At 30.9% G+C, this 26199-nt stretch overlaps 3 protein-coding genes across 3 annotated transcripts; 1 reads left to right on the top strand and 2 right to left on the bottom strand.

Annotated features, from left to right (window-relative positions):
- The first annotated feature begins 1067 nt into the window (after window positions 1-1067).
- On the top strand, window positions 1068-5230 carry LOC100500051 (uncharacterized). Its single transcript, NM_001249227.2, is given in 5 exon segments — window positions 1068-1174; window positions 1256-1304; window positions 1397-1679; window positions 4216-4532; window positions 5177-5230. Coding segments are annotated over 5 exon segments (735 nt in total). The 5' UTR covers window positions 1068-1134; the 3' UTR covers window positions 5223-5230.
- A 1980-nt stretch (window positions 5231-7210) lies between these two features.
- Window positions 7211-10810, bottom strand: LOC100796327 (probable pectinesterase 68). Its single transcript, XM_003550859.5, has 5 exons — window positions 10291-10810; window positions 9817-10006; window positions 8810-9016; window positions 7825-8066; window positions 7211-7623 (listed from the first exon to the last, which is right to left on the bottom strand). Exons 1-5 carry the CDS (start codon window positions 10557-10559, stop codon window positions 7467-7469), a joined length of 1065 nt encoding a protein of 354 aa, XP_003550907.1. The 5' UTR covers window positions 10560-10810; the 3' UTR covers window positions 7211-7466.
- Window positions 10811-17093: 6283 nt separating this feature from the next.
- LOC100795808 (putative glucuronosyltransferase PGSIP7) lies at window positions 17094-25284 on the bottom strand. The gene is made up of 5 exons (XM_003550858.5): window positions 24726-25284; window positions 19780-20038; window positions 18686-18887; window positions 18439-18586; window positions 17094-17949 (listed from the first exon to the last, which is right to left on the bottom strand). The coding sequence occupies exons 1-5, from the start codon at window positions 25004-25006 to the stop codon at window positions 17409-17411; spliced, it is 1431 nt and encodes a 476-aa protein (XP_003550906.1). The 5' UTR covers window positions 25007-25284; the 3' UTR covers window positions 17094-17408.
- Window positions 25285-26199: the final 915 nt, after the last annotated feature.

Genomic DNA, 26199 nt, shown 5'->3' with positions numbered 1-26199 from the left:
ATAAAATATCAAGATTAACACATTTTCAATTAAAATTAAAAATTATAAGAGATAGGATTACCTCTATCCTTGTTTCTCCATGATGAGTTTTTTCTTATCGCACCAAAAGAGTATAGGAAGAACCACTAGCTCCATCGTTCGATATTCTTGGAACCCTAATACCAAGTTCACCCTCCATCCCTGCTTTGTGATGGATTTCTTGGAAGAAAGATGAACCAGCTTGCGAATTACCTTCATCTCTACTTCGTGATGAAGAGTTTCTTGTTGTCACACCAAGCCAGCAAAGGAATAACCACCAACACCATTTTGCGACATTCTTGGAACCCTAATACTAGGTTCATCTTCTGTCCCTATTTTGTGGTGATGGGTTTCTTGGAAGTAAGATGAACCAACTTACAAAATTACCTTTGTCTCTCCTTCGTGATAATGAGTTTCTTGTTGTTGTACCAAAACAACAGAGGAAGAACCACCAACTCCATTGTTTGACATTCATGGAACCCTTATGCCAGGTTCATCCTCCGTCCCTGCTTCGTGGTGATGAGTTTCTTGGAAGAAAGATGAACCAACTTGCAAAATTACCTATGTCTTCGTGATGATGAGTTTCTTATTGCACCAAAACAACAAAGGAAGAGCCACCATACCATACAAGCTACAATATTAATATAAAACATATTTTAAAAGGAAAATAAAGCATTTATAATATTTAAAGTATGCCCCTCAACTAGAAAAATTATTAGCATCTAAGATCATCATCAATAATCTTGATCGGTGATATATACATAATTTAATATTTTAAATTGATAAATTCCTTAAATTAAAGAATAACACATTTTATTTTTGTTAGATGATTAATGAATATTTTTAATTTAGTGAATATATTTTTTATTGTTCACACATCAAATAATTATTATGAGGGATCGTGAATAATATAATAATCTTTAACCATCTAATAATTTTTTTGATAGATATATCTTAAAAGTTTAAAATAGTAATAAAAAGGAAAAAAATCTAAAGAAATTAAATAAAAATATTAATATGAATATGGATGAGAACCCAGAAGCAGCATTGCATAGGGAGGGATTATTTTATTCCCTCCATTGGCCGTAGTAGCAGCGTTGTGTGGCGGTGACAACCATGGCCGACTCATCTCAAGACCTTGACCAACTCCTCGATAGTACGCTCTTTCTTCCCTACTCTCTATTTTTTAATCATTTTTTTTATCTCTATCTGAGATTGCTCCATTCGATAATTTCAGGTGCTTTGGATGATTTTCAGTCCTTCAACCTCAATCCTCCCCCTCCAAGGTTTTCCCCCTTTGTCCCTGCAATTTTATCATTATTATTATCATACTGAATTTTGAAGGTCGTTGTTTAATTATTATGTGATGTTTTGGTAGTGGGGAAGCAAGTGCGAACAAGAAGAAGGAGAGTCCTTCTTTGGCGTCGGGGGTGCAAGGATTGGGCATGGGTTTACCCGATTTGAGAACGAAGAAAAAGGGGAAACAGAAGGCTGCTTCCAAAGACAGCCACGTGTCGGAGGCGCTCAACAAGCTCAGGGAGCAGACCAAAGAGGCTGTTAAAGGGCTGGAGTCTATTTCCACACCCACTGCCGATGATTTGGGGAAGGATGCCTTGATGGAGGATTGGGTGAAACAGTTTGAGCAGCTTGCTGGCTCTCAGGTATTCTTTTTTTAACTTCTTCTAACCAATTTGTTCTTGAATTTGATATCAGTTATTAATTATTTCTCTTGTCAAAGCGCTTTAAGTTTGTTATCTATTTGTTTTTATCGGCAAATGTTAGTGGTTAGAATGTCAGTTTTGTTAGGAGAGGGGATCAAACCCACAACCTTTCTCCCCTATCTTTCTCTATTAACCATCCAACTCGCCTTATATCTCCATGTTATCTATTAACCATCCAACTCGCCTTATATCTCCATGTTATCTAGTTGTGAGGTGAATATCGGTTGTGGATTTAACGGGCAGTTGATTGTGTTTTGCATATTCTCATGGGGTCTTACAGTTTGAGAATGTTGTGTTAGATAACAAAAATTAGAAAACCAAAACAGCAAGCATAGCAGTATTATTTAACAATATTAACAATAGTAACCAGAATTCTAAAGAGAATGAGAGAAAGCACATGCACACATGCAAACACAAGAGATTTAACAAGGTTCGGGAAGTATGTCTACGTCCTTAGGAGCAAAATAACTGTTTCTATTTCTTATTCATAAATAGTAAAGTTACATCACAGTATATAATATCACGCATACCATGGGCTTTACCCATACCCCAACCTGCTTCGTAATCCAACAAAAGGTGGCCCTTACGCTCCACTCCAATATTTGTCCGACCCATAAAATATGAGCCATACACAACACACAGAGAATCAAACACACAAGGAATGCTTATAATAACAATCAATTAATACATAGGATAAATATAACAGAGGAAGAGTTTAGATTAGCTTGGGTTGAAGTGCGCAATGTATTGTCCTTAGATAGAAAACACCTCACTGAGCTAGTAGAAAAAAATGTTTTCCGCTCCTCTCCCAGGAGATTAGTCTCTCACCTATTGGGTGGGGATACTCTGGAAAATTGGAACAAGATTAAATTTTGACAATAGTGTCATTTGTTGTGTTGTACTTGTGGTAATTAATTTGCCTGCTGCTGCATTGGACAATCGTGAACTGTGGCCTGGTTGGCATGTTCTGTTTGTGATAGAAGTGTGTGTTTTGTTAAGTATGGATTGGTGGTGAAGAGATGGTTATTAAGGGACTTCATCTAAGATGCACTGATACGATACAGGTATTAGATGCATATCTATCTGGTGAGAGGAGTGTCTTATTGTGAGAGGTGAGATCATTAAATAGATATGTGGTTGAGATGTAATTTCTTAACAAAATTCCTTGTCTTTCAGTCCAAAATCTTTTGATTCACCTAAGACTGCATTAGCAACCTTCGTAACATTCTTAGGCATCTCATCCCAAATGAGGTTAGTACTACCTTGTTGTCCCCAATTACCTTCAATCATTTTCTAAAAGTTAAATGTTGATCACTCTTGAGCAACCACCACTTGATTCTTGGATTTGTATCTTGTCGAGTTTGATGTTTATGATGCTTTAAATGAACATCAAGGATTAAAACCATATGTTGTACTGTGACATTCTTTCTTACTCATATTAGAATTCCACTTTTATAAGTGATTGTTCTTCCGCTTATTAAAACATGCGTTTATGCATATCTTAAAATATTAACTTGCAATGTTGGTATATTTAGGGTGAGATGTGGGGTGGGGGAGGGCAAAACAAAAAAAAGAACTTAACCATTAATAGCTCTGGTATTTTGGAGTGGTCCACCTATGAGGTGCTTTTGAACTGATGCTTGCTAGAACCTACTTTATTAAGGAAATGGATTGCTCATATATAGCCTTTATTCTATTATGCTCTCTGTTTATATTTAAATTGAAAATTGGGTTATTACTTATTTTTTATGTAATGACAAAATCTGAGTGCTAATACTTTACAAAGCTTTGGTACTACCATTGTGATGGCTTACTACGTTTTGTATTTTCTGAGTTTGTATGCCTTGTGAAATTATGCATTCAGTTCATCCTAGATTTTGGCACATATTTTGGGGATGTCAAGTTTTTCTCTAATGGAATGCAGTGATCTTATTTCTTAATGTAATACCTCTGCTTCATATATTACATTCAGATGGGTGTCTGTCATCATGATTGCAAATTATTTTATTTGTTTTTTATATTCAATTTATAACTTCCATTTTTCTTAAAGATGTCCAAAAATATATGAAGAATTCAAGTTGGAATCTATTAATTAGGAGAATGAAAATTAAGAGAAATTTGGACCGTATGAACTTTGATGTGACTTTTTCTGGGGTTCGCATGGAAAAGTGATTAGTGATTGATGATAGTTGAGCAGAGCAACCAATACCATTGGGGCCTCAAATACTGCTTTCATTTACAAACTTGGCATCTATTATATCTTCTGTGAAATGAGATGAGGGATAAGTGAATTAAACTAAACCAAAATAATTCGCCAAGTTTGGTTATAGATTTTTACTATGATGAAGCAAGTGATTAAGGTCATCAAAGATATTTTAACTACTTATGGTGCTATTTTAAAATTCTTCATGATGGGAAGACCATGTCTTGACTTCCTTCCCTGGATTTAATGCTAACAATGTTATCAATTTGTTAGGACATGGAATCTATTGTGGAGACCATGATGCAGCAACTTCTGTCCAAGGAGATTCTTCATGAACCAATGAAGGAAATAGCAGAGAAGTATCCTAAGTGGTTGGAAGAGCACAAATCCAGCTTAAGCAAAGAAGAGTATGATCGCTATTCACACCAATATGAACTGATACGAAATCTTAATGAAGTTTACGATAATGATCCCGGAAACTTCAACAAGATTGTTGAGCTTATGCAAAAAATGCAAGAATGTGGACAACCACCAAATGATATCGTCCAGGAGCTTGCTCCTGATTTTGATTTAGCCAGTCTTGGCCAGTTGTAAGTCCCCTTGGAATCTTGAATATGCAAGCTTAGGGCATGTGCTGTTGTTTATTACCCTATGTATGTAACATTAATCTTTATTTATTTATCTTGAAATAAGACCCTCATTAGAAAATATGCATTGTTTATTTTTAGCTCCCTAAATACTCAAGTAAATGATTTGTCTTGCATTAATAAGAGTTATAAGTTAACTGTAGAGCTGCTGTTTATAGGTGAAGCTTATTATATCATATCAGTTGAAACTTATAGTTGATAATCAGTACTCACCCAAATAAAATGGCTACTTACAATCTGTAAATTTTTTTTTTTTTTTTTTGGGGGGGGCGGGGGGTAGGGTAGCATTATATGTCACATAAATGCAGTAGGAATTCAGTAATCTAACTTGGGAGGAATTACTACTGCTGAAATGGGTATTAAATCATCATATAAAAGCTACAATTTCATGCAGGATTGACTAGACCCTAGTTGAGGAATGAACCACCAACATTAAACGTTTGATCCTCCACTGGGCAGCATGCATTGTCATTCTATTCTTTTAGCTTTTCTGGAAACTTACTTTTTTAATATATATATATATATCATGTAGTTTTCAACTACATTATTGTATCTGCATCAACTGAAAGGAACATTTTCTTTTGCAGATCTCCAGAGATGCTTGAAACTCAGCCAAATTGTTGCATAATGTGAAGCTATTTCTTCCCTTTTACTATGTTGCAGCTGCTGGTTTACAGTTTTTTAGGAATATTTAATTTTCACTTGTCAGAATAAAATAGTTTTATGCGCTACAATGTTTTTTCCTACTTACTATAAGGTTATGAGGAATCCACAATTAAAGCCTCTTTTTAAGGTTGTATATGATGAGTGCTTGTCTATCAATATTTTCTCTGGAAGCTAATAGATTACGAGTTGCAAACGAAATTTGCTTTCTGATATTTTGAGAATCATTTCCTATCATTCCCGAGATCCCTGAATCCTTGAATATGATGATGTCCATAATAAGTAACATAAGCTATTTGATTATAAGGCACTAATTGGTGATCATAAGAGTATCTTTACTGTATGATCTTGGAGTGGGTTCTTGCACACAAGAATGGTTCTTCCCAAGAACCAGCAATAGAGAGTGATGCAGGTTCTACACTGTGTAAGAACTGATCCTGAAGAAGAACCCCGAAGAATCTCATTGTTTTTTTTTTTTTAAAAAGTATTTTTTAATGTCCATTGTTTAATGACTTCTAGAGGGAAACGACTAACTCAAGAGCCAAAGAAAGAACACCAGATCAAAATCAAATACAGTCCAGGCAACAAGAACAATTCATCCAACAACAACAATCAAAATGATAAATAATAAAAAAGAAAAGACAAATCTAATGCACGAACAGGTTTTCCCCCAAACTGTCATTCCTTGACAGAGGAGGTCCGATGATCTTGATTCCAGAAATAGAGTAGGGTGGGGCAACAGAGGTAATTGTGTGGGAATGAAAGAAAAAAAAAAAAAAGTGGAGGAGGAGGAAGAGGAGGGCTCATGTGGGAATTGGGGGGGAAAAAAATAAAAGAAAGTGGAGGAGGAAGGTAAAGTGTCATTGTGAAATGTGTAGTTGCTTGTCACTCAGATAACCAGAGTAGGTGAAGAAGAGAATGTTACAAAAATCTACACTTTACTCATAAAATTTAATCGTTTGTTATTAGGGCATCTGATCAGTATTGTGTATTTTCTCTTTCTTATTAAAATATTATAAAAGTAGATACCAACTTAATCCTATAAATTGAGAAGATTGGTGATCACATGTATCCCAACTATTATTCTCATTCTCATTCTTAATTTCTCAAACTCAATTTTTTCTAATCTCATTCTCTTGTTTTAGTTTCATTTTCACAATCTATATCTCAATTCATTTTTTCCCTCTAAATGGATCCTCATGAGTTCAATTCACACCCTCATCAATCTAGAAGAGCAAGCGAAAAGAAGTTACAACATCTTCTAAATTCTAATAATATCAATTTGTGTGGTACGGAACAATAAAAATGACCGAGACAAAATAGATAGAGAACATAATGATGTTATATGATATCCTAATGAAGGATACATTTATCATGTGTGGAAGTCAACGATTAAACTATAAATTGTATATTAGGTGTAAGTTAAGTAATTAATTTAATGTTGTAATTTTTTTTTTAATTTCCCTATCTCTCTCAAGGTTATGTATTTCTAATTTCTAATCAATTTAATTTTTAATGATAAATAAAAAAATATAATATTAATTTTTTATTTGTTGTTTGATAATTAAAATGTTATATAAATAACTATTTAAATTTAAAATAAAACTATAAAAATGTAAAATCTATTGTGGGACTAAAAAAAAATAATTTAAGTACTCAACATAGGTTCTACCGTTATAGAAAGATGAAGATACTAAGGGCTTGTCTATCAATATTTTCTGAAAGCAATTACATTACGAGTTACTGCTAGTTGCAAACAAAATTTTCTTCTAGTTTTTGCCTTGTGGCCTTTATTTTCATTCTCATAAAAAAAAGTTGCTTTCTGATTTTTTGACAAACATTTCCTATCATTCTCGAGATCCCTGAATATGAAAGTGATAAGAGAATGTATTGAATTAAGATAAACACAACGAAAAAGTTTATTCATGTAAGAATTAAGAATTTATTGCATTTGAAAGTGATCAAAGAATAATCAATATATCCATAAAAAATAAAAAAGAATAATCAATATAAAATCCAGGCCATCGAGTATATTTGTCAGTTACCTAACAAGAAGAAATATCTCTTATTAAATATTGAATGAATGAATTTCCTATGGTTAAACCCAGAAAAAAAGGAGATAATGACATCAATAGTATTGGATAGACTGTAACTGTGCAATTTCCTATGGAGTTTTTTTTTTTTTCTTTGGTTGATTGGAATATTATCAGTTAACTAAGCATCAGAGGGTGCAATCCAGTGTCTTCCATTGACAAAACTCTTGACAAGGAATGGATGTGCAGATTCGAAATCTAGCTCTTGGGCCAATGGGACTCCACGTATAGCCGCTGCTCCTGGTCCCCAGCATTTGTACACTCCAAAGAACACAGTCCTGAGGCAGTGGAATTCAATATTAGCCCAAATCATAATAAAATACCATAATTAGTAAAGTGATTAATTATATGTATAGTATGAACACGTACAAAGAAGTGTGCTATGAATTATAGCCAAAAGAAAATTTGCATGATCTAACACGATTAGTAATATTCTCTAGCTTATAATAAAAAAAAGGTTGGTAAAAGTTAGGTCTTACTTGTTATTGTTGGAAGTGTTCCAATCAATATCATCCCAACCACCATGTGCAACTATGCCGTCAAAGTAAGTGTAGGCATAGACAATCCTGGAGTACTGGCCCATTGCACGGCCCACGTAAATTGGGCCTGTTCCTGTCACCTTGCACCGTACGAATGAGAAGCCCGTCTTCTCGTATGGGAATTGCCTGTCTTGGGCTGCTATTGACCCAAACCTCGTCGCAATTGAGTGTAGCCTGCAATCCTGGACCAATCTATACTCTCAGTTACCCCAACAACTAACTAAAGGCTTGTTTAGATTATAATAACCCAAACATGTTACTCTATCAACTTTATATTTAGATTATGGTTTAGAAAGTATTTTTTTACAAATTTCAATTTACAATAAGGAATTCCAATGTATTAAATAAAGAAGAAAAAAAAAATTAGGCTTATATGAGTACATCTTACAATTGAGCATAAATGAAAGTCACGTGTGCAAGCAGGTAAGAAAATTCAAAAAGAGTTTACAAGACTCTTTCCCAAAGAGCCAAGGGCGATGGAGCATTCCAAATATCAAAAGCCACAGACATTATGAAACCAAAAGCCAAAACAGTAAAGCTGTAGAAGTTAGAAATCTGCACCCGGCTTAAAAAAAATGACAAAAGAATCTAAAGTGCGTGACACATTGACATTTTGATAAGTGATGAGTCTTCTGAAACAAAGGTTAAAGGTACATTAATATATGTCAAATTGGCAAAAAGCTCATACCCTTTTTCATGCAACCATGTCGTGCCCCACTAACACCCTAGCCAATTTAAAACTACTGATCTTACCCAAATGGATAAAAAAGATGGAACAATAATTTATTGAAATGTTTGTTTCATTATATATAAATATATAAGAATAGTGTGACGAAAATAATTTTCTGCAGACAATAAAATAAAAATAAAGAAGTAAAATAGTATATAAATACACAAACACCAGTGAAATTGATTAATGAATTACCTTGTACATGGACCTGCCATTGCCAAAGATGAAATCTATGGAGCCCTCGATGTAACATTCTTTGAAATAATGGCGGCCAGCGTCGTCGCAAAGAGTGTCTTGTGCACCGTAGAATCCACAGCCGGAGAAATAGGCTTTGTCTCCGGATATGCGAAACGCCGCCGCTTGCCACCCCTCCATTCCCGGCATGGGTGCCGGTGCTGTGTTCTGCACCATTTGATATTAATTTATTGATTAATTGCTTCTAAAGTTTTGGCGGAAAAGGAATCGCACTCTACATATTCAAAGTTCATAATAGTATGAAGTAGTGATTCATGGAAATGGACCCATCTATGACTTAATTATTGACTTTATGATATCATCTTAGCTATACCGCAACTCAAGCTTTGCACATTAAACTCCACATTTATCCAGAAGAAAAAAAATATATTAATACGGAACCCTAGCTACTTTTAAAAAGACGCAACAAGGGAATGTTTTTCTCTTCTGTTCTTTACAAATAGCTAGGAAAATGATTTTTGTACAATTATTCTGTGTATAACAGTTCCTTTGATTTTTGTGAAATATTTTTTTGATATACATGTTTATGAAAAAATAAAATTTAAGTGAGAAATAAAAAAAAAATCATATATGATAATGAGATAGGATCGAAGTTTAAAATTTGATGAAACCTTAACCGCAGTGTTAGTAGTAAAAAGAATCTTTACACATGCAACAAAAAGTCGCTAACTGCTAATAAATATATCGATGGTGACAAGACATAGAGTACAGGCTTTGGGGTTGTTAGTTAAAACATGCTTCACATGACGTAGTAATTACAAAAAGACATATTGAAGAAGAATAAGAGTGTCATTTTAAGGAATTCGATCATTTCAAAAAATATTTTTGGACATCTAAAAACCTATTTGACAGCTAAAGAGAGAATAAATAAGCATGATAATTAGTAATAATGTGACTAAGAATAGAAATAATGTAGTGTTAAAAAATGACAGCTGAATTGATTTTACCTTGAAGCTGATATTCCTGGCAGAGAAATAATTGGCAAAAACAGTAACAGAAGCAGTTCTGTAAGTACGCAGTTGTTGGCCGTTGGGACCAGGGTCACTAGCCCTATCATGCCATTCTATCACCGTCACATCCCTTCCCGCACCTTGAAACGTAATGTACGGCTTCGTCACGGGCACTACCACCTTCTCTCTACACCCACAAAACCCAACAGCAAAACTTATTATTAGTTACTAATTATATCATTAATTGTCAGAATTATTATTAGTGAAGAGTGAGCTAATAACACTGAAATAATTAAACAACTTTCTAGTGTAAACACTTTGCGCTCATACACTGTGGAAACAATCTATTTAATGAAAATCGTTGGGACCAACGATCATGAGAGTATTACGAGCAGAATTAATCTATGGTAGATGCCGACCAAAAAATAAGTTGTAATGTGTATTAATTAATTAGTGGAAGAATAATAGTACATGTAATATCCGGCGCTTATTTGAATAAGGACGTTCATTCTGTTGTTCTCCGGGACAGCATTGACGGCGGCTTTGACTGAGCGGAAATGGGCTCCGCCGTTAACGTCAACGGTGATTACTCGGTGTCCGATGGGCCCCACCCACTTAGAGGAGTTTGTAGAAGGCACTGTTTTGGGGGTGCTGTCGTGGTAAGTTGTGCATGTGACATGCAATAATATGCAAGTGAAAACCAGAAGAAGCATTTGCATTGAGATGAAGAGAGGAGCCATAAGGTAGGTAGGGAACACTATAATAGCATCGATCGAAAGCGCGCGCGGAGAATATACAGAGGTTGTGTGTAGCTAGAGAGAGAATGAAAGATAGCTATAGTAGAAGAAAAAACACACCAGATGCAATGTGGAAGTGGAAGTACAAATTAAAACAGATCAATTGGCGAGAGGGGTATTGAAATTTATAGCCTGAGGCTATTTGGGTACCTTGTGGCTAGCTGATTAATACGATCACTGCAGTGTTAGTGTTACTCTATATATCTCTATATATATAATATAATTTTCTATTTTAAGAACATATATAGACGAAGATATATCCTCGTCTTTCCAACGGTCACTTTTTGTTAGGGTGTATGTTGTTTCGACACACAAACAATTCCATTTTTTTTATTCATAATAATAAATTATTACATTTAATTATTGTAATAAAGGTGTTTACAATATATATATAAATATGAGGAGATATCATCATTTTTTTCAATATATCTTAAAAAAATAAATGATAAAGATGAAAAATAACTCTAAAATAATTACTTTTGAAATAAATGAATCTCTTTTCTACATATATTATGATTACATTAACAATTTAATCCATTAAATTTTAAATTGTTTTCTATTATAATAAATAAATAATAATAATTCAATTAGCCTAATTACACATTTCTTAATTATTTTGTTCAATTACTATAACAAAAATAGAAAATTACAATTTAAAATTTCTGACGCTAATTGTATATATTAGTATTTAGTAATAAATATTTTATTCATTAAGTTGTGTCTAATAGGTGTATATCAATTCCTTTTTATTTTTTTATTCATAATAACAAATAATTATTACATGTAATTATAGTTATTAAGATGTGTATATAATAATTCATATATATATTATGATTGCATTAACAAATCAATCCGTTAAATCTATCATGATAAATAAAAAATAATTATTCAATTAGTCTAATGTAATCAAGAAAAATATATTTAATAATAAATATTTTATTGAAAGTTCTATTGTTATTTACTAATAAATATTTTACTTTATTAGCATGCATGTAGTAATAAATAGAATAAACTTAAATATTCTATTAATAATTATACTAATTATATTCACAGTTATTCTATTATAAAATAATAAATATTTTATTATATTAACGGATATAAACCGGACCCCTGCTTGCATCAGAACAAAAAACAATAGTTCCCTCCATTGATTTTACTTACATAGTTACAAACGGATAGATAACGTGTTTTTGGTCTAATGACATGCTTAGCACTAGCTTAATTAGAGAATTTGAGATTTGAGAACGTTGATTGGGGTGGCAGTGCGTACAAAGTCTAATACCCTAAGACATGTGGGTCATCTCCTCCCAGCCTCAGGTACTGTCGTCATGTCCTTAAAGTCCAACTATTATTAACCCGTGACTCTATTTGATAAATTCCCCATTTCACTCTCCACTCTTGGCATTTGTAAATTGCAATTCTGGCCATTAGGCTAATTGTACTATACACATTAATACAAAATATTACTTCTAAACTTTCCTATAAATCTTTCTATTGTTTTATGAAAATATTAAATGAGAATAAATATATTTGATGGGATAGAAATCTAAAACGTATTCAACATTTATTGTAAAATATAAGAAATTAATATAAAAGTATTTATAACTATTCTACATCAACTTTTCACAAAAGAATTTTGATAACTAAATTTTCACTATTAGTGGTTAGTAGTGGTCTTCACTTCAAATCCTTAAAAAAAAAACAGTTGAATAAAAATTTGGCAAGGAAAATTGTATTTTATTATCCGTAAGAAAAATGTATTATTTATAATAATTTTATTTAATTAAAATTGAATTGCTTAAATATTTAACGTGATAGTTTAAATACACATAACATTTTATATATAAAAAATAAAAATTAGTTTTAAAAACATTACTTGATGCAACTTAATTAATACTCGAGTTACTTAAAGAAAGTCCAAGTCTAAAGATTCATTATTCATCACCGTTGTGATATTAATTAATATTCTTAATAAAATTCTTTCAAAATATAATCCTTTTTATAAAATCAATATTATATTAAATATTTTTTTCAAAATTACCCTTAATCAATACTTCACACATTAATATAATAGTCTTTTTAAGTCTATGTGAATTCTTTTTTCTAAGTCATTAATATTTACTTATACATTTATATCATTAATTAATTCCAAAAGTTACTTGTTTTTCACTAGTAACACCAAATACAATAAATACTTTTTAATTAATTAGGTGAGGTGAAAAGTTCTTAATCCATCAAATTTGTATATGAATTTGTCATTAATAATGAAAATTTTGTATAATGAAAATAAATGAGTAAAAATACTATTTAATTAGAGATAAAAATATATATTAAAAAAATTACTGATATTTGTTTATGGAATTCAACAGATTAATTATTTTTTAATAGTATTTTCCTTGTCCACGTCGAATGAAGTTGCCAATTGCCAATGTCGTAAAGCATGTGTTTTTGTGCTTCAAACGGTCATTTGGAGTAGTGTGTGCATAACACATGCATGATATGGTCCCAGCATTATGAATAGTAGTATTTTTTGGTATCCTTCCATAAAACCTAAAGAAAGTGATGAACAAACCTTTTTATCTTTCTGGGCAGACAAGTTGGCCCCCACTTAACAATATTTTCGAACGTTGAAAGTTGGAAACAGAACCACAGTCTACGATCCTCGATTTGGGTAATTGGGTTAATGATAATATTTATGATTCTTTGCCTAAAGTTTTCTAGAATCACTTTTAAGACAAAAAAAAAATGAATTTCTTTCTAAATTGTAATTAGTTCTTTATTAGTTAATCATAATTAATTTATAGATATTATTTCATTTTTTTAGAAAAATTATATGAGTGACATTTTACAACAAATTAGTTAATAAAAAATTAATTTAAGTTATGAAAAAAAATTCATTTCATTTTTTTATTTTAAAAATACTTCTAAAAAAAACTTACTCAAACACACATTATACTACATACTTTGTAGTGTTTTGCTGTCGGAGAAAATAGATGTAAATTTCGTTGTGTATATATGCTTAATTTAAAAGTGAAATGGGCAGCAGAGGTCAATGACATTCGACAGTGATCATGGAAATAAAAACAAAAAAAATTAAATAAATGATTGTAGTTTCATCATTTCATGGAAGCAGTTTCGAAAATACTAGTGGCTTTTGGCTGTTAACAACAAGTATTATTCTAGTAAGACTTGAAACTGTTGTAAATCTTGATACCATATTTAATTTATATTTAATTCTTTCGGATAAAAAAATATTATTCTTAATCTATAATCACGATTTCAGGTAAACATTCTAAAATGAAATGTTGACAGGTTTGGAATTTACACCATATATATAGCATTAGGTTATCAAGATTTTATGGATTTCGATAAACATATGAATTTATTGTAATTGATTGTATAAACTATTGCAAAATCACCCTAACAATATCCAATCAGGTACCAGAGGTGATTTGTGATTTTCTTCACTAAATCACATTAGTTTTTCAGTGGGATCGACGTTTCTCTTCTTAACGAGGAATATAAAAATAATATTTAGCTTTTTCTTTTTTTAAAAAAAGAGGATTATAAAAATACGATGTTATTTGTATAGGGTTCTTATAATCTGTTAACGAGTTAATATTGATAATTTATTCATTAAACCACACATTAATTTTGGAACTTTATGGAATTACTAAATTAGACTACTTAAAATCAAATAGAAACTAATCAATCAATTCAAAGATCCTTTCTGTGAAATTGAAGGTCTCATTACTAGATGCAAAACTAAAATAATGAAAGAGATTTTGCAAGGCTTAATTGTGGAGATAATTAAGGAAAGTTAAAATCAAAGTAGATTAAAGGCTACAATAATGAATAACTTTGATACAAGTTGACTATGATTAGAGTCCAACTTGAAGGCAACATCAAAAATTTAAATTCACATTATCAAAGTGGATTAGAGGTTACACTACTAAATCACTTTTATACAAATTGATGACGATTTGAGTTCAACTATCACTTTTATACAAGTTGATGACGATTTGAGTTCAAAACAACATGAAAAATTTAAATTCATATGATCAAGAAGTATTCACATGATCAAAGTGGATTAGAGGCTACACTGGATCACTCTTATACAAGTTCATGATTATTTAATCTCAACTTGAAGACAACATGAAAAATTTGAATTCACATTATTATCAAGAAACATTCATGGGTTGGAGTTTAATTAGTTTTTTAGTTGAATAGTTAGTTCCAGTTTCTTATTTTTAATGTAATTTTGCACTTATTTTTCTTGTAATAAGTTCATATGCCTTTTTAATTATTCCATTCCTAAATATAAGATATTTTTTGAAATATTTTTATTCTTTTATATAGGACAAATTCAACACTACTTACTAAATTAATGAACTTTTTTAATAGCTGTAAATTAATTATAAGTATATTATATTTAAGGATGGGTGTGAAGTATTTTTTTCCTAGGTTAGTTTTACTATTTTTAGGCTTCCTAAACCATCACGATGGTTAGGGAGTCTTAATGAATCATTGTAATGGTTAATTAGTAAGAAATTATTTCTAGTGAGAAATAAACGTCTAGTATGATGCTTAGTAATAAGTCATTGCTAGTAAAAAATTAATTTCTAGCTAGTAGAGTGTTAATATAAATTTATTTCTTGTCCTTCAAGAGGTGCTTAGTATAGCCTATAAATAGTAAAAATCGTGAGAACGGTAATATTCACTTGCACATATTACCTCATTTTTTTTCATTATAAATAAATAAATAAATAACTGTATTATGCTCTACAATGACAACAAAAAAAACTATAAATATGGTTTAAGTATAGTTTGAAGTAATATTAGCATCTAAATAATTAGCTTAAATACGTTTCTGTTTTCTATAAGTCTATTATTCTTTTAGTTTTAATTCATATAAAAATGTTATTCTTTTTTTAGTCTATTCAATAATTAATGTGTTGTTAGTCTTTCATTTGAAATAAAAAACGTACATGATTTTACAGTTCAAAGATTAAAAACATTTTTTTTAGTAAAAGCTGATGTAAAAGTATCAGTTTAGAAATTAAAAAGATTTAAATATATTTTGATCTTTGATTTCACTTTTTAGTTTTACTCCCATTTTTTTTTTGGTATTACAACTTTTATTTATTTTAGTGTCCATAGTTTTGGATCCTTTTCTTTTTAATTTGCACTTGATAGTACAGAAGTAGTCGATAGGAACTAAAAAAAATCAAAATCACAGAGATTAAAATAAAAAATGTGAACGACTAAAAACGGAAAAGATCAAATTAGATGAATCATAAAAAAGTTTAAGCCAATTAAAAACTTATTTAAGCTTAGAATTGTTTAACAGAACGTCTATACCACTGCTATGCTGCAATATTAAAATTTAGGCCCATTAATTTATTTCAGGTCTTGAGGCCTAATTGGACGCGTCTTTGGGCTCCCTCGTCCTATGGCACCTTTTCTTCCATCTCAGCTAGTACTCTATCATTTTTTTGTTGCTGTTGAATAACAAGTAGTCTAGCACACAATAGATAACCAATTAACGATTGCCAAAAAGTCAATCAAATAATGACCGGAAAACAGTTTTATAAAAAACCCTAATAACACACGTTTATTTGTGATTGAATTATTGTATAAAATTGTTCTATAACAGTACTTAGATATTAAACTTTTTTACATAAAGTAAAAAAATTATGCATTGACAGTGTAAAATAATGTACACTGTCATCCAATTACAACTCAAACAATGATTTATGATGACTGAATAATAGTATAAAATTATTTTACATTAAACTCTTTTATATATGGCTAAATTGCAATTTGAAGAGAGGTTGAGTGAAAGAGGTCAGGATTAATAGTCTTTGATTTTTTTTTTGCATAGAATAAAAAAATACTAAAACCATAAATTTTAAAAATTAGGAAGATTAAAATTACAGTTTAGCATGTATTTTTAAGTAAATTTTCTTATTGATTATATTTCTACTAATAACGAGTATTTAATATGATTCATGAAATTTTAAGTTAGTTTTAGTTTATAAGAGTATTTATTTTGGTACACCATTCCTCTTCTTCTTCTTCTTTTTCTAACATACCATTCCTCTTTTTTGTAAAGCATAAAATCCTGGTTTCACTATTAAAGAGTCAGTTTGGACATTGAAGCTGTTGCGTTATGAATTCGTTCGTCCATTAGTTCATGCGTGCATGAGTATGATCCTTAAGTTCCCCTAAGTTTGCCTCTGTAATCAACATTGACCTTTAAGGCTTGATGCAAATATTTATTATGCGTTATCAAGATAAAATTCCAATTCTAATTGGAGAAGCGTACTCGGAGGACGCATGAAAGTACATCTAACTTTTGTCCAATATTAATATGTTTTCATGACTGTGATACATAATTGAGACGAGTTTTCTTCAGTTTTTACTAAGAGTGCCAATAATATAGCAAAGAAATTCATTGGTTGTTACTAATTTTACTAATGCAGAACTCTCTCATCTTATTTAACTATCTAATAACAATTTTAAAAATTTGAATACAAGAACCAATCGTGCAATAATTGATACAGATGTATGCGAAAAAATTGCAAAACAATCTATGTACACACTAAGTCCCCGATGTTCCTCCTCCTAGTAAGTGCAGCATGGCCATCTCACTCCAAAAGAATGTATATAATTTCAACCGTAACATCATAAAGGTGCTAAATCCATGGCACTTCCTCCCCTTCAATTTCCAATGAGCTTCTCAATTGTCATCCATGTCCCCAAGCATTCAATCATGCTCAATTAGACAACTCAGTACAACTTGTTAAACCAAGAAGGTGGTGAGGATTCTCCTAATCTTGGCAAAAAAGCTTCCCTTTCTAGAGACTGATGAAGCCCTGCCATTATCCTAGTCATAGAAGCCCACACAAACGGTGCAGCACAGAATGCATAACCAAAAACACACAATGCTCTCACCACCCCATCTGAATACCAAGGAAAAGCCATGACAATCAAGGCACCGGCGATCCCGAGCCATGGCATCAGAACCGGCAACATTGGCAGCAGAAAGGCATTGACCGTAATTGAGCACAATGCAAAGACACCAAGCAAGTAGAGAGGCCATCCCAACAAAGGGTGAACCGTGGGAGGAATGATGAAGAAGGGTGTTGTGTAAGCCGCAAGAATGCTCCACAGTGCCACAAATTTGAGGATGTTCTGCACCAAGTTGATGCTCTTGTCGGAACGCCTATAGCATAGCTTTGAGAGACTTGGCCTTGCAAAACGTTTCATTGCTATTATTCCCAAGTATATTGCTGATTGAATGAGTATCACAGCCATCTCCGCACCATACCTGTAGTAAATTATAGACCAATTGTTACAATGACTTAATATTTGAGGGGAAGATCATTTTAAAAGGGTTAAAAATTAACTCAAATTATGTGACAGAAATCAAAGTGCTACTATATAAAATAAAATAAACATAATAATCTGTGGATTTATCTATGTGTTTATAGAAATTGGTCTTGCTTGAATAAACTTTTCAATAAACACTTAGAGGATAATTTAGTTTCCTAACTTATACACTTCAACTTTTATTGCAGTTTTCTCGTTTAACTTCTTCAAAAGTTGATTTTAACTTATAATAAGCTAATTTTAACTTACCAAAAGAAGTTTAATTTATTTTCTTTTCTTGTAAGTGTCTGTTTATTGAAAAGTTTATTAAAACAGGATCCTATTCTGAAATTCAGTGTTTTCAAGTTAAAATGTACTAGTAAATCACAAAAGATCACCATCACTATTTGTTTGCAAAAAAACAAAATGCATCCAATATCGACCTTACCCCAAAGTTTGGCGACGTTTTTCGTGCCACTGGAGGCCTAATGGCAGAACAGGCCAGGACCACCAATACCATGGCTTCAACCATGGTGCCCCTGGGAATGTGATCACACTATTTGGTCCACAGGGTATGCTCCAGCGAAGTTTAAGATCTGAAGAAGTTATAGGACTCATATTAGCATGAACTGGGTTGATCAGAATTGCATTAAGCATTCAAAAGTGCAGCTTCAAAAACTAAGGTATATACTTACAATAGTAAGATGCATCCATCTGATAACCTAAAGGAAGCCTATATGTTCCATCAAGCTTGGTGGCATTAGGTGGTGGGTGAAACATTGGCTTATCAAGCAACTCTGGGAAATAGCTAGCTATGAAACCCTGGTCTGCACCATCAGGATTTTCTCTCCCATTCCGTAATTCATGAACCATGTCCTTGAACACGGCCATTGATGGCTGCAAATATCAAATAATTAGAAACTATAAAATAGAGATAATCAAGTGTGTGTTTGGTTTCATGTGTAATTGCTTTTAATATGATTTTAGATAAATGTTCTCATGTTTAATTTTATATTGAATAATTTTTTTTTCTTATGACATATTCAACAATTAATTTTGATTCAGAATTAATTTTAAATTAAAATAATTTCGATAACTTTTATATTTATACTAAAATAAAAATATACAAATATAGATAACATCACTTTCAAAATTAATTTTATAAAATTAATTCATTCAGAATCGAAACTCCCCGAAACATTTAACACAAAAAAGTGTGTCATGCTAGTTAAGGAGTAGCATTTAATATACTTTACTTTATAGATATCTACCACAGATATTCGCCAACGGTATAAAAAAAAAGAAGAAGAAGATATTTGCCAACTGACATGTGATCTATTAAATGCTATCAAATCAATCAAGACTGAAATAATTTTCTTAGTATAATAATTTTATTTAATTGAATACAGTATTTTCTTATTTTCCTGACGAGTCTCCTAAGTCCTAAGAGCACCTATCAACAAAACATTTTCCTTTTTTCAAAGCACTGATAATATTACTTTCTTCAGCTTATACTATTATTTATCTTTTGAGGTAATATACACTATTAAAACGATTAATCAAATCCATCCAAAAGGGAGTCAATATTTTCCTTCCCCGTATATGAATCACCTTAATTAGAATATTGATTTATTAAGCTGCTTTACACCATAGAGAAGGACAATATTGAAGCATTAATTTAACACGATTTAAAGGTAGCAATAATTTATGTGAAATTTGGAGCTATATTGCAGTTTAGTAGATAGTTAAATTGTAGGGTTTTTCTTTGGAAAAATGAAATGGTATGTACCTTCAAGACGAAGAGTCCTGTGTGAAAGACACAAGGATTGATAAAGACCGCACAGAATTGTCCACATTGAAACAACTCGTCCGTGTTTTGGAGGAAGAGGTTATCAGCGTCCAACATCACCACCCTGTCATAGTCCACTAAGCTCCACGCGTAGAGTTTGTTCAACGATAACTTGAATCTCTTGTCAAAATTATCTTGATGCTTGTAAGGATTGTCCAGATTTTCCACTCTTACTACTTTCGCACCATCTTCCTTTTCACTACACGATCCACCAATAAAAAACATCAAGGCTAGTCAATTATCAATTCATCAAATTAATGCCAATAACACGTCCATACACGCGACGCAATTATGTCCAATGTACAAAATAGTAAAAGGCAATTATACTTCAAGTTGTGCACTGTCAGACTCAGGGGTACTCCAACAAATTGGTTTTCTTGCTGATTTTGATGTGTCCAATATTTATAATCGTCCTTTTCTTCTTCTCTCATTATTTTTCATTGAGTGATTAGCTTTTGTTTTCAACAAAGTCGCTTGAGTGACAAATTGTTCTGATAACTAATATTATAATGTAATGACTTCCAAGTGTAAAACTAGATGTTGAGAGTTCCACTAGCCAAGGGACTAGGGATCAAATCAAAATATGATTAGTCATTCATTAGTACTTGTTAGCTAAAGTTGTGAAAATTCAGATAAGACAAATAGCCGGCAATCAAATTAGGCACCATGCTCGTCTTCATGATTCCTCCATGCTTTGGACTTTGGAGTAATTGATTAAACTAAATGATGAGTAAGCCTGTTCTCAAAGATTAAAGAACCCTTGTTAGCACATCTAAGAAGGAGCAGTCTCGTACTCTACAAACAAGTGTGGAGATGTCCCCACAAAATTTTCATCTACTATCTAATTAATTATGGCATGAAATTAGGGACCACTGCACACGACCGTCTACAGCCCTAGCCATCAATTTCATTAAACCTGTCACAACTCATTATGAAGCCTCATTAATAGTAATATTATTAATTAGTAAGCACGTTATTACTCCTATCTAACATCTTTAATATTTCTTACGTCCCTAAACTAGAGATATTTTAGCATTTTTTATTTATTCAAAATTATTAATTTTTACAATTTAAGATTAAATTTATAACTTCTTTCACCTATTTTTTTTTTTATGCTGAATGAAATAAATTTCTTTCAGCTATACTTCAACTACACCTTTACTTATCAATTATTTGATTTTTATTGCTATCTAAATTAGACATTAGTACCCAATCCAAATGTTCACTTATGTTATCTTCAACAAGTCATTTCAATTGGTTTCTATTTTTTTATTAGTTAAAAGTTTATTTAATTATTTGATAAATAAATATTTTTAATAACTTTTAACATTTTTAGAAGACTATTTAAAATAATGTCTTTTAAAATATTAATTTCTAATTTTTAAATTTTTACATTTTAAATTTTTATCCTTAAAATATTTATTAATTTTTTATTATCCTTTTCTAAATAAAACAAGGTTTTCGAACAATTTTATATTAGACAATTTATTTTCACTATTACATTAATTAACATAATAAAAATAAAATGAAACTCTGCAAAAAAATATCTACTTAAATGTATGTTTTCTTTATTTTATTTTAAACTTGATTAAAAATAATTTAAAAAATAATAGTTGAAACTAAAAATACAATGAAAATAATTTATCCATAAAAAATATAAGATTTTAAAATTATAACACCTCATAATATATTTTTATCTATAAAATAAAATTAAAATTTACATAGAAATATCATAAAATATGTTCATTTAATTTATTTTATATTTTTCAGCTGGTTCAATTTACAAACACTTTAATTTAATAAAATAACTTAATAACTTTTGACAAAGTTTTTCAACTTTAAACTTTTTTTTTTCAATTTTAACCTAATTTTTTTAACTTTTAACTAAATTTTTAGAAACTTTCTATTTTTTTTTTGTCTCGGGAACTTCCAATTTCTTTTTCTCCATAGTGTATATATATCTTAAAAGAACGTCAAACAATTTTCTTAATAAAATAATTGATTAAAAATTGTGAAGTAATAAAAGAAAAATTTAAATATAGTTTATTATATTATTTTCATTTAAAATTTACTTTAATAACTTATATTGATTTATAATGTTTTTTAATACATAAACTATTAAAATAAAATTTCAAAATTCTAATTAGATTGACGTACCAAAACATATTTGGACTAAGTTTTATCCTATTAAAATTCAATGCATTTTTTTGTTGACAGAGTAGTACTTGCCGGCCGCAAGAAACAATAACCAAACAGGAACAAGACACGAAAGAACCTTGAACAACCATCCCATTTCTCAAGGACGTTGAAACCATCGTCAAACACTCTTCACTCTTGAACTTCACGCGCAATCCTAAAGTCCCTAAGAACACCATCGCCCCTCACAACAAACAACACATAACACTTGATGTGACAACTTACACTTAAAAAAGGAAGGAAAAAAAATACTAACTTATTATATTAAATTTTTTTAATATTTTTTTATCTAATCATCTAATTAAAAATTATCATATATAATAACAAAATTATAGATAACTACTTGATAATACATTTTCATAATAATAATGTCATTTTTTAACTAATTTAAAAATTAAACAACCTGATATAATTCTTCATTTATTGATGAATAGTGTACAAATTTTAGACAATCCATATAAGAGGAGTGTAACAGCATACACGGCAAGACACTCTTACTATCATTGGATAATTGACTACAAAATTAAGAGAAATATTCATTAGTCAAAATGACAAAAATTAAGAGTGTGTTTTCTGTAAAAATAAAATAAATTATTATGAGTGTGTTTATAATATTTTTCATTAATAGAAATTATCATTTCAAATTGACTTGAGTGGGGGCAAGACTCTTACGTGGAAAAGAGGGACTAAATTTACAATTTTTTTTTAAAAAATTAAGAATTATCTGTATTGTTTGCCTTGCATATCTCAAAGGATGAAAAGAAATCCATAGAAATTAAACTCCATTGAAAATCCGATCCTAGCTCTACCCTAACACAGAAAGTGAGCGTGGAGCCAGGCAAAGTAGTTAACGGGACTTGAAAATTTTCAAATCGGACTAGGACATCAGCATCTATGCCCATAAATCCTTTAAGGCATTAACATTATGGGTTGTCACTAGTCACTACACAGTCAAATCGACCCAAACCGAACTAAGGGTCCCAATTCCCCAACCAGATCCTCATTTTTTATGATATGAACTCCTTTTCATTTTCCTATTATTTTTCCTCCTTTTATTCAATCTCTATCCTTGGCGAGGGACAAAGATTTTAAGTTTTTAAGTGATTGTTCCTCAGTTTGATAAAGGTAAAAGAGAGCTGAAAAAAATTAAATGAAATAAACACTTAAATAAAGTGGAAAAGTAATTTAAACCGAAATTTAAACTTCTTTAAGATAAAACTTGGTGTTTGTGGATATTTTAGTTGAAAGATTTTAAAATTCAAGAAATTTTAAACAAAAATTTCAATTGATTAAAATTAAGGAATTCTAAATTCTAACTAAAAGGAAAGAATTTGAAAATTCTTGTTATTCTCGTTCGCTCTTTCCTCTTTCCTGTGACCTTTCCTCAAACTCTTGCTCGACTTTCTCTCACTCTCTCGCTCGACCCTCACATTCACTATTACTTTCACAATTCCGTTGCTCTCTGGTTCGTTAATTTCTTATCTTTGTTTTTTTTTCCTTCTCTAATCTATGATTAACATGGCTCTTCCTCTTCGCAGATCGATCCGGTGCCGACAGTGGTGCTGCATTGACGAGCAAAGACAACATCAGATTTCACTCCATTGTTTACTTAGTGAAAACCATTCTCTTCATCTTCAAAACCCAAATCCAATGAAACTCACTCCAGATCTCTCGTAGATCTTGCAACCTCAAAAAGGACAAGCATGCTGAAGTTGACATGCCGGCTGCACCAGAAGCTGCTGAGCTCCCATCCTCGAATCGAAGTCAAATGAACTCGTAAGCCGCGGATTTAGTCATGGAGGCAAAATCAAGTGCGGTGAAGGAGCAAGATAGTTACAAGGAGGTGGCAAACCTTTTGATGACAAAGGAGACCCACATAAAGGAAATTGTGAACCCCATGCAGCTTTGCAACTAGATTAACAAGGGGCTGTGACATGGACTTTTTTTTTGTTAATTTTGTTTGTATAGAGGAGATGTTTGTGTTGTGCTTGCAAACGCATGAATGATGAATCGTATTGTGCAGACTACTTGCACAGGTTAGTTTGAATTTGATTCAAGTTTGAGGGTTGCGTTGTTACCAAACAAATATAATGTTTGTGCTTAAGAAATATTACTAATCGAATGTGCACTTGAAGTTATATTTTTTGTGCTTAAGAAATTCAATTAACATTTTCAAATAAAATATTTCTTAAGCACAAACATTATATATTTTTGCCATACACAATATTTACTGATTCATGGTGGCAATTAGTACTTTTTTAGTTAAAAATAAACAAATTTAATTTTTTTTATCTAAATACAAAATTTTAAAAATAAAAGAATTTCAGTTAAAATATTTAAAATTTAATTTCTTTACTCAAACACACTGAGAATATATGAAGAATTTTAATAATAATTAAGTTAGTATTCCTAAAATCTTTTTCCTTATTTTTCAAAAATAAAATCCTACGAGAAAGTCAAATGATCTTTGTAAGAATACTTCGAAGTCCTACAATAATGGCAAAGTTCTTAATTACTACTAAATAAATCTCTTTCCTTCTTTTTCAAAAATAATAAAATCAACCAAATTCCGGGGTGAATAATAAAGCAACACATATCCGAAACCAAATGCAAACACAGGTTACAAATAATAATATAATAAAAGTAAATAAAAATAAAGTGGCAAATGATGGGGAAGGAGTGGGACTTACAGAGCTCGAATCCATCGAGGAGGAACATCAAGGGAAGCAATGACAACAAGATCGGCTTGAGCGTCGAGCGTAGCCAGCGATTTGAGAAGCACGCGTATGGCTATGTAGAATTCGTAGTCCCTCGGCGTACCTACGTACATCATCGTCGCGTAAGCATTTCTTTTTCCTTCTTTCACACCGGAAACACACCAAAACCCCGATAGCAACACCAACAACACCACCACCAACGTTCTCATAAACCCTGCATTTTTTGAGTCACCTCGCTTATTCGCCCACGCCATCAACCACCAAAAAAATCAGAGGAAAACAACGAAAGGAAGTGTTAATTGAAGCGATGATGAAAAGAGAGGTGGTGGAATAGGGTTATATGTAGGAAGTGAAAATATCTATTTGCAGTAGTGGAACTCTTGTTTTAATTTGAGCGTGTCGAAAAGTAGTGAGAAGGTGGAGGAATAGTCTTGGAATTAGTCAGTTTTGGGAGGAAACCGAGGGAAAAAAGGATTGAATGAAGAGAAAGGAGGAAGGCAGCTTTTAAATGCTACCCAAGATGCTATTGCTACCCCCATACGAAAAGGAATCTACTCTTATAAGTCATAGTTTACTTTTAATGTTTTTTTTTTATAGATAAACCTTCATATTTTAGATTAAAATTGTGTCAGATTTTCTTGGATTATTATTCATGATTCATTCATCTAAATTTTTTCAATATTTAACCCTCTCGTCATTCACAATACATTATTTAATTTTTAATACTCTATATGTAAAACAAAGTAAAAAAATAGGAAAAATTATAATTTTAGCCTTTTATTTTATTATTTTATTTTAACAATTTTGGTTCTATTTAGTCCTTTCTTCAATTTATCACATATGGTTTCTTGAATCATAAAATTAATTGAGATTATGTAGACAATGCATTCTAATCAAAATTTACTATAATTTGTAACAAATGGATGCATAAACGAAAAGAATTGAGCTTGTCACGTTAATTCGTACTATTGAAAACAAGTTTCTCTAAACCAAAAAAATTGACCCATTTTGTTTTTTTTTTCATTCATTCTTGATTGAAATGAAACAAGTTGAATAGATATAAATTCATTTTTTTGTATTCATATGGTTGATTTTTAAATAAAAATATATATTTCTCTATTTCATATAATCAGCGTTTACTGATAAAAAATATATATGCTCAGCGTTTAGATTAAAAATCAAACCAACTAAAGTTAATCTAGTAGTTAAAAGTTTAGATAATATTTAAGGTTCAAATTTTGTTGCAGTCATTGTATATGGGAAAATATTTGTTAATGAAAAAAAAAATATAGGAAAAAATTAAAAGACATTGAATGTCTCTCTTAATTCTTAAATATCTTATCTTATTTGTTAAAAAGTAAATATTACCTGAAATAAATGTTTTTTATAGGAAAATAAATGCTTTTTTAAGTATACTTTTTATAGCTTTTATTTAATAAATGCTTTT

This window comes from Glycine max, chromosome 17 (assembly GCF_000004515.6).
Source record: "Glycine max cultivar Williams 82 chromosome 17, Glycine_max_v4.0, whole genome shotgun sequence".
Classification (NCBI taxonomy): domain Eukaryota; kingdom Viridiplantae; phylum Streptophyta; class Magnoliopsida; order Fabales; family Fabaceae; genus Glycine; species Glycine max.
This window is presented reverse-complemented; position numbering and strand designations above follow the sequence as displayed.